Source organism: Meleagris gallopavo, chromosome 8 (assembly GCF_905368555.1).
Source record: "Meleagris gallopavo chromosome 8, MGAL_WU_HG_1.1, whole genome shotgun sequence".
NCBI classification, from domain to species: Eukaryota; Metazoa; Chordata; class Aves; order Galliformes; family Phasianidae; genus Meleagris; species Meleagris gallopavo.
The window spans coordinates 17,641,825-17,654,822 of record NC_139411.1 but is presented as its reverse complement, the minus strand read 5'-3'; the positions used below and the strand labels follow the sequence as shown (position 1 = coordinate 17,654,822).

Here is a 12,998-nt window from a genome sequence, read left to right as displayed (position 1 = left end):
TTTCAACAAGCCCCTCAGAGGGCTAAGCTGCACAAAAGACAGAGAGGAAGCCAAAAAAGAAAACAGAGGTTTTGGAACAATAGAATTTTAATGGGTAATTAAATGTCTTGCATACTTAGATATTCATACACACTTCTAAATCACACACACAAAGACTGTGAAGACAACTTTGGCTTAAAAGATTCTCAAATGTAATGAATAAATTCAAGTATTAAAAGGCATTTCAGCTATTCAATATGCATATTTCAGATTTTGTAAAATCCTGTTATTATAAGCTTTATTTTTGTACAAATCTATTATCTGGAGGATGTTCACTGAAGAATCCCAGGTGCATGCTGCTAATATCAACTGTATTTGTCCTGCCCAAAGCTACAGGACCAACACTGAAAATGTTGAATAGATTCTCCCCTGGCAAGAGTAAAAACACTATGAAAACAAAAAGTAAAATTTAAAGAGTACTGACCATCTTAGATTTCTGAATACTATGTGTTTCTCATGAAGCCTAGGAGCATGTTTTCATGCAGAATGTAGAATTCCTATTGTTCAAAATGATGGAGGTGTGTTGACTTATACCGGATTTCAAATTCATGCAAGACCAATACCTCATGTTTTACATAAATGAGGACTCAAAAGATCCTGTGAGAGTAATTAACTTTGCTAGGCTGTAGAAATACATCCAGAACCTACAGCAGAAGACATATCAAAATAATTCATGTTTTTTTTTTTTTTTTTTTTTTGAATCAGCTACATTTTTTGGAGAAGTTTCTTTCTCTTTCTAAAGAGATTTATGTGAAGGGCTTCTATTAGTAGGCACTTTTGTTAAGTGCTCAAAATTAGGCAGAATACAATGTTACAGAGCCTTCATGCAAGACTAACGAGATAGGTTGTGTCCTTCAGCAAGTTAGTGAGGCGCAACCCAGCAACTCTGATTATTCATCCTCCACAAATTGCAAAATATAAACGCATGTGTACTTGTAGACTTGCTGGAGACTCCATCTCTGCAGAATGTTTTGAACACCACAGTGCTCATCTGTCAACATTTATTAAAGTCAGCACAAAGATACAGTCAAGTCTTTATCAACCTAAATCTTTACCCAATGCCATGAGAGCTAAATATATCTTCTGCAACTTACAGGTGAAACATTCCAAAATTCTTTGTGTGTAACATCTGCCTTGTTCCATGCCTCTAGTCTGCTATAAGAAAGCACCACACTTATTTGCATGGCAGACAGCATCCAATGCTACAGGCACACATGGAAAATATTTTAGTTTTAGTCATTTGTCAAGCTTTGAGAAAGTAGCTGAGATGGTATGATCATCTCAACTATGTTAGGCGTTGAACAACAAAGTTAAAAAACATATGAAACTACCAATAGCAAAATTGCTTAAAACTTGTAAGGACATTAAATAAGTGCACTGAATTACTATTCAGAATGTTTCAAGGGCAGCCACTGTAGTGCAGACTGTGTTTAAGGAATAACAAGTTTCAAGAAAGTCACTAGATCTAGATACTTGGTATAGTGCTGCTGAAAGCTTAGAAGAGAGACATAAGGAGTTATTAATGAAGCCACACGTTCCAAATGTCCTCTTTGCCTTTTGAGATCTTGTTCAACAAAAAGAATTTCGACACATCACACTTTAAAATTTAGAGGAGCAACACAAAAAGCAATGCAAACATTTTGCTTGCACACACTGAAGCTTCAAGCAGTCAGAGAGCAAGTTGCCAAATGAAAGTCTACCAAGAAGTCATGCAACTGAAATGCCCTTCAAAATCATTCATGCATATATTTACATAGCAATTGTATCTATAGACAATCTCATTGGAATGGGCTATCTCTAAACTCTGTACTACTCCACAGCAGGAAACACTTCAGAACTCCACCCATATTTACAGAGGCAGAAAATGTATCCTCAAAGTTGTCCTTACTCCTATCCAACAGCCCACTTTAGTAGTAGAAAAGAAGCAACAACTGTGTAAATGTTTCCACCTACTACTGATTTCTACAGTCTGTTATTCAGTGCCTACTTTACAGCAGCACAAACTGTCCTTGAAGCAATGTCTGCACTGGCACTTAGCGTCTGCCTACACTGACCCACAGAAAGAGACTCATTGTCTATTTTAGCACATCTATAAGCATGTGCAGGGTAGGAAGGGCAGGGTGCAACAGCTGGGTGGTGCTTCTGCCTATTATCCTCTCCTCAACTCTTTCAAATACAGTCATACCAGGGCAAACTGTACGTGTGAAGGAAGCTTTCACCTTCCCTCCCTGAGCTCTTAACTAGAGACAGCAGATGTGTACTGGAACCAGCTGAGCAAAAGTGTTCTGCCATTTACATTTTCTTTGCTTTTCATACAATACCCTGGTTCTCTTGAATGAGAAACAGCAGACTGAAAGGGAGTGTCATACTGCCAGTTCTAGCTTGCAGGCCACTCCACAATGAGGTGGACTACTGAAGTGGGCAAGCACCGCAGCACAGTAATGCGGTTGTAGCATCCAGAATTAATATTCATGATTTTGCTGTGTACATCATCCTTGAGGGATCCTACACAGTATTGACTGAAAGTACTGTGCATACATAATTTTAATTAATTGTTCCTGCATCATTTCTCTCTACACAAAATAAAAATAAAAATAAAAAATTACAATGAAGAACATCACACTGTAAAAATACAATTTTACTGTTTCCCAAAATAATAGGAAGCATATTGGAAAAGTTATAACTAGGCAACCTCAAGTAATCATCACACTACACATAAATATATTTGTAAGATGTTGAACTTCAATAGGTGATCTTAAATTCAGAATATCCTAACTGGATTTCACATATAAGCCACTAGAAAAGTAATTGTCATTTTTGCCTGCAGGCAACCTGAAGGAATGCTTTGTGACACACAGGTGTATGAAAGCTCCACTCACAGTTCTTTATCATGATCTTTTGTCCGGAAACTTCAAATACTTATTTTCTACGCTGTTAGTAAAGGAGCTGAAATAAATTGGGCAGTTCTTTCAAAAGATGGAATTTCAGGTTTGGTTACCAAAACAACAAAGGCAGAGGTGGTTTCAGATATTCTTTCCTGCCATGACTACTAAGATTGAACACGATACAGAATTACAGAAGGTAATGCAACTCACTGCTATATTTTTTTTTTTCCGTCCTGTGCAGATTATTTTCAAACCTAGGAAAAACATCCAAGAGGTTCATTCCAGAATTGCAGAGGAACAAAGGAAGCTTGATTTCCTTTCAGCTTTCTCTCCTTGTCTATGGCATAGGCTACAGAACACTATTTGTACACACAATTTCTGATTTTTTTCCTGGCTCGTTTATATAGAATCATAAAATCATTTAGGTTGGAGAAGGACTCTAAGGCAAAACTTGATGCAATGAAAAAGTAAATGGAAATTCACTTACCCTATGTATAATTCCAGCTGAGTGAAGATGTTTGATACCACACAGCATCTGATAAAGGAGATAGGACATTCGTTCATGGTCTAGCTCCATCTGAATTACTTGGCAGAGATTTGCATCCATGAGCTCCATTACTATGTAGCTTATAAAGAGAAAAAAAAAGCAATCAGATAACGCTGCCAATTTACTGTATTCTTTACCTTGTTCATCTTTCCATGTTAATATTTTTGAAGTTAATTCACAGCTTTAGTTTATATCAAACTTACACATCTTGAAATTCTTCTAGGGATTTCTGTGGTGTGAACACATTCAGTAAGCCGATTATCTGTAGGAAAAAAGAGAGGAAGTATAATCGCATCACAGCAATACCAAAGTTGCAAATCAACATTTCAAAACAGATATTCAGCATCCTGATACAATCTTCCTGGTATCCACTGAAGCACCAGATGCTCAGAGTGTCAACCAGTCAACCATGCCTAACATGCTGTAATAGATGCTAATGATTTTGTGAAAAGTATTTTTCCTCCAAAAATCATACAATCTAAGAACATTTTGTGTTGATTAAAAGAGATTTCCAAAGGTTAAAACCTGAAGAAATTAGTCAGTCTTTCCTTGCTCCCTACTTTAAATATAAAGAAAATTCATTAAGATTCTTATTATGTATGATGAAAAATTAAATGAAAAAGTGACGAGAAAAACTACCAAAGAGATGTCACTTTGCCATAGAGGTGAAGCAAGAAATTGATCCAAAGACAAAAAACAGCAATTTTATAGTATTTTCCAGTTGCTAAGAATGGAGGGTATATGCAGCCGCAGGTCAAGATATTACTCATCAAGAGTCAAGCAGGGTTGCAAGAGATGATAATCACACAAACTATGCTATTAGGTAAATTTTCCTTAAGAGAATCCACATATAAACCACTTAATTCTCAGAAGTAAGGTTTCTATGATTCTTCCTTGCCTAAAAGCCAGGGAGAATTTTCTCTTGCTGAAGAGAGATTAAGTGAGAAGGTGAGGAAGATGGCATACAGCTGTCATTTAAGGCAGATAATGGCCAATAGTAGCCTTCTGTAATCTAAATCCAATACGTGTATCACTTTTTCTCTCCCATTGTCTCTACTCAGCTCTGCTCCACAGCTTCTCAAGCATCATACAGTTCCTCACATAGCTGTCACAACGTAAGATTCCTAACTCATTCATGCATTACAAAATAAAGAAATAAATAAAAACTATTGTAGGCTTTTTCCTCTTGTTTAGCACAAGGAACAGAAACAGGAATGCAACTACCACTCAGAGTATTCTCATTTGCCAGATGTCTGTAAAACGTAGCAATGTAACACCGTCTCCCTTCCTGAGTCTGAAGGAGGAGTTTGAAGACTGGACAGGTAATAACACTAGCCTGCAACTGCTCTTCGCAGACCCTTCTGTACTTAACACGGACATACAGCCAGGTTCTGAAAACCGCTATAATCTATGAACGATGTCATCTCTGAAATGGTCTTTGAAATGTTTACAAAGAACAACTACCAAGTCGATCCTTTAATATTTAAAGCAGAATAGTCCACTTACATTTTTGTGATTAACGCACTTCATAAGAACGAGCTCCCTGTAAGCTCTTTTAGCATGGGTCTGATTCTGAAATGGTCGGCTTAGTTTCTTGATTGCAACGTTTCGCTCAAGGATGGCATCATAGGCTGCACTGTAAGTAAAAATAACATGATTTCATATCAGTGTTACAATCAATTAAGCTCAGGCAGTTTCTACTTTTCCAAATATCACGTATCAAGTCTGCATGTAAACAAAGCTACCAGTATTAATCAGCTTCAGGGGGACTAACAGCAAGGTGCTCATGTATGCTATGCAATACAAAATTTTTTAAAGATTTTCCCAGATTTGTAGCCCTAACACACAACAATCACCACTAAAAACTGCACGACTTCTGTTTCCTAGAATATCTGCCTAAAGGTACTGATCTCTTGCCACTTGCTAGCACTGAAGAACAGACTGCCTAAAAAGATCCAAAATGCTTTAAACATAAAATCCACATCAATTTTACATATAATCTTCTCACTGAAAGGTAGGGATAAGAAGAGAGGAAAAGTAGGTTATACATAGGTCCCACACTCTCATTTATTATGCAGCATGCAGCTGTTTAATATCCTCATGACAATATTCACATCGACATCAAGATAAAAAAAAAAAACAAAAACCAAAATGCTAGGAAAGCCCTAACATCTTGATGTCTTCAAGGAAGAATAAAATTCTATTTGCAGATAGATGCCAAGACTGTTAATGATTCAGTAATACAAGCTGTTGAAAAGATGAGGATTATTAGTGCAGACAACTCCTGTCCATATTTCCATGACAGGAAGGGAGGGATTTTGTTTTTTGCAAGAAGTAATACAGCAGCTGACTACTGTGCAGACTCAGGAAATATTTGTCAGCTAGTAAAAAAGCCTCAGCAGGGAAAAATACCATTTTATTGTCTCTTACTGAGAATGGTATACAGAACTAATGAAGAACATCTGCCAGTAAATGGTCAGCATTTACCAAATACAATTGGAAATATGTTGTCTATACAGTACGTAGCCCTGAATGATTTTTATTTTTTTTTTAGCATCATAAAACTGTATAGTTACAAAGGAAAAAGAAAGAAGAAATTGGAAGAACATATACTGATAAGTTTTTTTTTTTAATTTATATTTCCTCCATCTATCCATAAGATATTACATATCTCGCAAGAGAGAAGCAAAGAGGAGACCAGGAAAAAATGACAAATTTCTAAATCTGCAGTACATACACATAGCCTTGGAGTCTGTTTCAGTGCTGAGCCTATAGGTCATCTACTTCAAAACTACTTCAGCAGCAGGACTGGCTTGGGAATGGCCTCAAATTGCACCAAGGGTGATTCAGTTGGATGTTAGGAGAAACTTCTCCAAAACAGTGGTTAGAAAGTGGAAGGGGCTGCCAAGAGAGGTGGTGGAGTCACCATCCCTGGAGGTGTTCAAGGAATGTTTAGGTGTTGTACTGAGGGACATGGATTAGTGAGAAATATTAGTGATAGGGAGATGGCTGGATTGGATGATCTTAGAGGCCTTTTCTAGCCTCAGTGATTCTATATTCTTCCAAATTAAGCTGGGTTAGTGGAAAAGAAAAAAACAAACAAAAAAACAACTCAACTCAAATCACACGAATTATACACTATCTCCTTCACAAATGGACAAAATTCAACCATATGAGTGTTCCAGTTCATTTCAGGGCAATCAGAGTAGCTTAACTGAAAAGGTTTCATTTATCATAAGCATAATTTGCATATTACACTGACAGTCTGCATCACAAGTGCTCACTAACTGGTGTAAGACACTACTATGGAACTAAATGGAATAGGTCTCTAGCAAACTATTTTAAGAAGAAAAAGCTTGTAAAAACATCAAATATTACAGAGGTTTTTTTGGCTTTTGATTTACTTTAAGCAGTGTGGCTTAGGATCAGGATTAGTTCCCTTATCCAGGTTTTTCCCATATTAATTTATGGGACTCAAGACACCTAAATGAATTTACACAGAAGGTTCTGAAGCAGGAAGGGATGTACGTCAAACTAAACAACAAAACCCACTGTTGATGACTAATGATCATCAACACCATTTTTCACATAATGTATAACTGTAAAGGCACCCCCAAAATTCTATTAACAGAACCTAGAAGTGTGTTTACACTTTGAAGAAACTTACCATACTATTCCTTGCGCTCCTGATCCTATTGGTTTTAAGTTTTGATATCGTTTCAATACAGTGAACGTTGAATCTCCAATTTCAACACTGTAGAAATTGTTGTCACGCTTGCTTCTGCTCATGACGGCAACTTAGGTAGATTGCTTCATCCAAATTCTGCTCCCGGCCTGCAAAGAATTAAAGAAAATTAAGATTTTACAACTGTATTTAATATAACAACATGAGAAATTCCCCATAATATACATAATATCTTATATATAATATAAGATGCTTCTCTCAGAAGGCCCATATGCAAACATATGCTGCTTTTCACATCTGCAGGAATAAGACGACGTTTTGTTTTTAGGAATGTCCCTCAGACAGGATTCTAAAATGGAAAAAAATAATACAAAACAAGAATTGAATGATTGGTAGCAAAAGTCTTACATAGCAGTGAACAGAAAGTCAAAAGGTTGGTTATGTCATCCACAGAGCACAGAGCGTTGCTGAGCCTTTCCACGCACATGCAGCAAATTAAGCAAGGTCTGGACCCGATGCCCTCCAGAAGTCCCTTACAACCTAAATTGTTGTATGACTCATTCAACAAGATACAGGAGTGACAAACCATCAATATATTTTCCAGACATTGAAATAATGAAAATATTCTTGGCTGCAACTGCCAGGAATGCCCATCACTGACATGGAAATACACAGAGTTAATCGAGGACAGAAAATGAAAACTGGCCCTGTCAGAGATCTCTCATCACAGCTCCCAGGAAACAAAATATAAAGCAGGACAATGAAAAACAAGTATAAGATGGAAAGGACTTCTATTCCACAAAAACAAACAAAAAAAACCCCATCCTGGTATTAACAAAGGAAAAATCAGTATCTTAAGGTACACATTCATAGGAGAAAAAAGTAAAATGCACAGTGGCTTTTACTGTACTGTACATTGTTTCTTCCTTGTCAGTTTTACTCTTCTAATTTTCTCTTTACATGGGGGTTGGGTGGAGTTGTAACACATGTCTAGCAGTGTAAATTCTTGTTTGACTATAAGAAATATCTTTATTACTTCAAGAGTAATAGTATGCTATCTACCTTTGTTACTAACATATGCAACACTTACCCATATTATCATTCCCGAGCCATTTTATAACTAATAGTAGCATTGCAGCATGTAGCAGCATACTGAAGTTCTAGAATAGCACCATCAGTTTAGGATTTAATAGGCTTTCCCTGCTAACTGGATTCTTTGTTTTTAAATAAAGTGCCATACACTGCATCTGAAGAATACAAATGATTTAAAATGTACCTTATCTTTCCACTGCTATCTGAAAAACTCAGAATACCTCAGAATATTGTATCTCAATATATGTCTGCATACAGAAACTCTGAGTCACATTTTTAATTTAATGCTCTATCTTTAAATACCAATACATGTACTGTTTTGTATCTTAAAGTGTGGCAAAGAAAAAAAAAAAAAAGTTTACTTAGGTTTAAGATATTCCTGTTTATACCATATTATTTGATGGATTACAGACAGTCAGTATAGTTCAAAACACGAGAAAGATGAAGATACCAAACAGTTTATTGCCCAATTAATGTAGCAACAAGCCCGAATAATTCTTAAGGTAGCAAAACATGCTTGGGCACTTGCAACCACAATGACAGGAGCTGGCTTTCCTTCCCACCATGCATGAAGTCTGCTCCCATAAACCTCACATGAGGTTGTGTAGTCTTATATTGGCTGAAGCAGAAAAACTCATATCACCCCAGATCAATAGATAGGACAGTAAAATGCTATCAACAGAACAATGACAGCAATACAGAAGAGAGATTAAATGAGGAAGGAAGAAGAGGTACCCTGGAGTGGAGAAGCAGGAGCATCCCCACTTGCATTTGAATTATCATTCCTTCTTTTGCAACTCCTTGTGCCGTACATAAAAAAAATAATAAAATCAGTCTCCGTTGCTTCAGCATGGGGTATAGTTTATCACTTCAGTTAAAATTCACACTCTTCTAGCATAAAACTGACTGATTAAAGAAGAGTCAGCTCTCAAAAAAGCCATTTCTTGCAAATTTTTTATGGCAAACTAAGGTGAGATGTAAGTCAGTCAACTGGGAAGCACTGAGGAAGCACTCAGGTCAGCAATGAGAAGTCTCAGAACAGAAGTAATGCTTCCCTTTGCCTCCTTTTCACCTGGCCATTACAGCTTCCTTAGCCTGAATCAATTGGCATCCACTCTGTCTGTGTCCCAGCCTCCAAGTTTCATCGTTTCTACACCACCGAGAATTTAAGCCTCTCAACTTTCTAAGCAAACTTACTTCCACTCAGTGCTTCACTTCCACTCAGCTCAGCCTCCCTTGTGCCCACCGCTCACAGAAAGTATCCACAGAAAGCGCCTGGTAGTGCCCAGCTCTGCAAATACAGCTCCTAGAACAAAGTCAAAAGGTTTCACTTCTTCCCATCTGCTAATTGACTTGTGCCTAGTCTTATGAAGTTTAGCTTCAAAGATCGACAACACCAAAAGTTTTAGTCTTTAAATATTAAAGTAGTTATAAATGCAGAAACTGGCAGACTTTCAAGATTCTTACACAAAGTATCCCCACAGTATCTTTCATTAAGACACGATTAAGCTATATCAGATAATCGTGCCTGCCTGAAATTTGACATTTTGTTCCACTTTCCAGCAATTCTGAAGAATTACTGATGTGAAGAAAGGCAGGATGCAGATTCCGGATTTCTATTATTAATGAGGAAAGTGATAATGCCCTTCTCCCATTAACTGTGAACTTGCCAGAACACAATTGCTGTCAGTGGGGAAAGAAGCCTGCTAACCACTTCAATTTCCCCTCACACATTTGTGCGCTGCCTTGGAAATATCTTGCCTAAGCAAAGGTCAGTATGTGCCAGCCTTTTGGTGGCAGCACTCAATTACTCAAGGTAAGGATATTCCAAAATGGGACCCTACGACATTACAGTGTATTTTGGTACATTAATTTCATAACTCTTTACACTACCATAGGTAGTATTTACACAAGAAAGCACAACAAAAATGCTGGAAATAGAAGTAGTGCTATACCCATATAAGGGAAGTCCCCTCATCCCAAGACTGTGCGTAACTGCTTGAGTCCACTAATAGGGACTAGAATTAATTGGTTTTGCATGAGACTGACGATGGTCAAGAATTTCTGCTCATCGCTTCTTTCACAGTCTGATAAAGATGTAAAAACATGACAGTGTGAAAATACTTGGACCCACTGTACTTGTAAATGTCTTTCAAGACAAGAAGCAACTTAAAAAAAAATTAAAAGACAAACAGCACAAGTCTGTGAAAGTAAATATTATGGCTAACCTTGCAAAGTATGGACATTTATAAAATGTTCCACTGACACTCCATTCTGCTCCTCAACTCCACAAATGAGTAATACTTACAATCACGATTAATCAAATTTCTTCACTCAGCTTTAATTAAAACATATTTAGAACAGCAGTAAAGTAAAATAAAAGAAACCATGGATAGTAATGTTTATGTATAAATACATACACCTTCTGTCACTGACTTCTGTTTAAGGACAGACCACGTACCCTGGTGTTTCTCAACAAGACTGTTCTACATAAACCTGTTGAATTCAAAATATCTGTAAGATAACACACTAATTTTAATCTTTGTGTATAAGACATAAAGCATCCAGTTTATTATTCAAGACACAAGACAACATATGGACAGTGTATGCTAAAATATTTTTCCAGTAAGCCTAAACACATCAGATTTGGGGGTGGAAGGGCAGGAGGAAGAGGTAATCCCATGTTCTCACAGCTTTTCCTTAAAATCTCAATGCAGGTGCACTAAAAACCTTAATAATGATGATAAACTTCAATAAAAAAATATAAACAACAGAGACAGATTCAATAGACCTGCCTATGAAGAATGCATAGACTGACTTTTTTAGAAGACTCAGAGAGGTGATGTTCATGCCAGACCCCACTTTCTTGGATACTTTTTAAAACTATGATCTATACCTGATAGTGCTATAAAGGGGTGAGCGATGCAGCAGAGCATCAGCTCTGCTCAGCACACCTCCACGTGCAATGTAAGTTAATGTGTTCAAACCAGAGCTGGCTGAGCTGTAATTTATGGCTTTGTAAAGCTGATGGTACAGCCAAGGGTATCAGGTCTGTGCCATTAGGTCACTAAGGCAGGATTTGGGCAATCTGACATTTTGCTCATAGGAACTCAACTCAAAGAGGCCCTAGGAGTTGTATCCCTGAGTTAACTGCAGAAACTTTATGTATCTGCAATTAGAATTTAATTGAAAATCTGTGTTTTCAACTAGACATCTGAGTGTTTCACTTCAGTGCAGCACTATCATCAAATAATGTTTTCTTGGCTATCGCACCTGCAAGCCTTCACGTCAACGAGATGCCAACTCTGTGCTTCTTCAATCAGAAATCACTTTAAAAACAACGCATGTATAATAGACTTCCATGATGCAGTGACCTGAATGCACGCACTCCAGGCACACAGAGGGAAAGAAATGGAACAGGCTTTATGGAAGAAAGAATCTCTCAGTTTATGTAAGAGCATGAAATATTTTATGACCTCTTGTGCACTCTTCTCTCAGAAAAGACAGTAACAGCTAACAGGAAAGCTTCAAAGGTTGCCTTATAAACTGACAAAAAGCATACATTTCAGATATCTCTCTCCCTTTGAGAAAGAGAAGTGGAACCCAAGAGATAATTTTCCCACAAGGGACATGTATATAGAATGCATACTGCCAACTTAAAGGGTGGAGAAACATATGCTCTGTACAGCTAAGTCTCTAAGACTGCTTGTTAATTGCTGTTTTATACCTTTGCTAGGCAACAAGAAATGAAAATCAAGGATTCATACCATGCTGCATTTGACCATATAGCCTATAGTGCACAATGCCTTATTCTCAGTATCCATTTACATAACAAATTGTTTGTATTCAGTTGGATCCAACTGTGGTAAAGGACTACAGTTGAGAAGACATTTTCATACCCTAATGCTTTGAAATGAAATAAAATACACAAAATGAGAAAAATCATCGGATGGAACAACCACCATTCGTTACAAGGTTTCTACAGCAATCTTTTGTTAAGAGCATGCATAAATGGGCTTAAAAGTAGAAAATTAGGACACTAAACTAGCAAACAGTCTGTGGGGCAAGATATGACTTTCGTACAACACAAGAACCAATGAAAATAGCAATCTCCACACTGAAAATCAGAGGGTTCCAGGAAAAACTGGTTTACATTCAAAGAGGCAGACTACTACACAAGTCCATTGTTTGTAGAGTGACAAAACGAAGAACATGTTGGTTAAAGATGCAGCAATGGAAAAAGGTAGCTACAAAATAAAACAATTACATAAATTAACATCACAATGACGTAGGATACATATCAATGCTCATTCAATAATTCTACTTAGAAAATTCCAATTGAAATAAATGTAGCTAACGCCACAGAAACTAGTATTCCATAGGAATCTATAACTAATGTAGAAAAATGTGTAATGGACATCAATAGTACTTCAAGTATACGTTAGATTGCTACTGAAAGCAAAACAATTGTGCAGAATATATAAAGCTCTTGCATTCATGAATTTTATTTATTTGTGAAAATACAGTTCAAACATTGCTGATTTGTATGCATCCTGCGTTTGTGAATGCTTATCTAATTTTCAGCTGTCACATTTAAAGGCTTCCGGACATCTGCTAAATGGCACATTGTAAGTGGTGCCTGGTTTTCAGACAGTTAATAAAACAAACGCTTGAAATGCTCAAATTCTGGAAATGAAGAACAAAATTATTTTGTTTCTTAAAGGTAACTTCAAAGCTTGCTTAGCTACTC

The 12,998-nt window shown here is 37.0% G+C and overlaps 1 protein-coding gene across 6 annotated transcripts in view; it reads right to left on the bottom strand.

Moving 5' to 3' along the window:
- MAPK8 (mitogen-activated protein kinase 8) overlaps positions 1-12,998 on the bottom strand; it is a 44,516-nt gene that overhangs the window by 15,694 nt on the left and 15,824 nt on the right. For 5 of the 6 annotated variants that reach the window (XR_014884904.1, XR_014884903.1, XM_085230179.1 and 2 more), the window contains exons 2-5: positions 7,139-7,305; positions 4,978-5,107; positions 3,675-3,733; positions 3,412-3,550 (exon numbers count right to left, since the gene is read on the bottom strand). Coding sequence is in view for 4 of the 6 variants with exons in the window: in XM_085230179.1 (XP_085086305.1) it covers positions 3,412-3,550; positions 3,675-3,733; positions 4,978-5,107; positions 7,139-7,260 (450 nt within the window). In the remaining 2 variants the exon portion in view is untranslated. Of the gene's footprint in view, positions 1-3,411; positions 3,551-3,674; positions 3,734-4,977; positions 5,108-7,138; positions 7,306-9,445; positions 9,555-12,998 lie in introns of all 6 variants that reach the window. The other variant, XM_085230178.1, reaches the window with a different exon arrangement.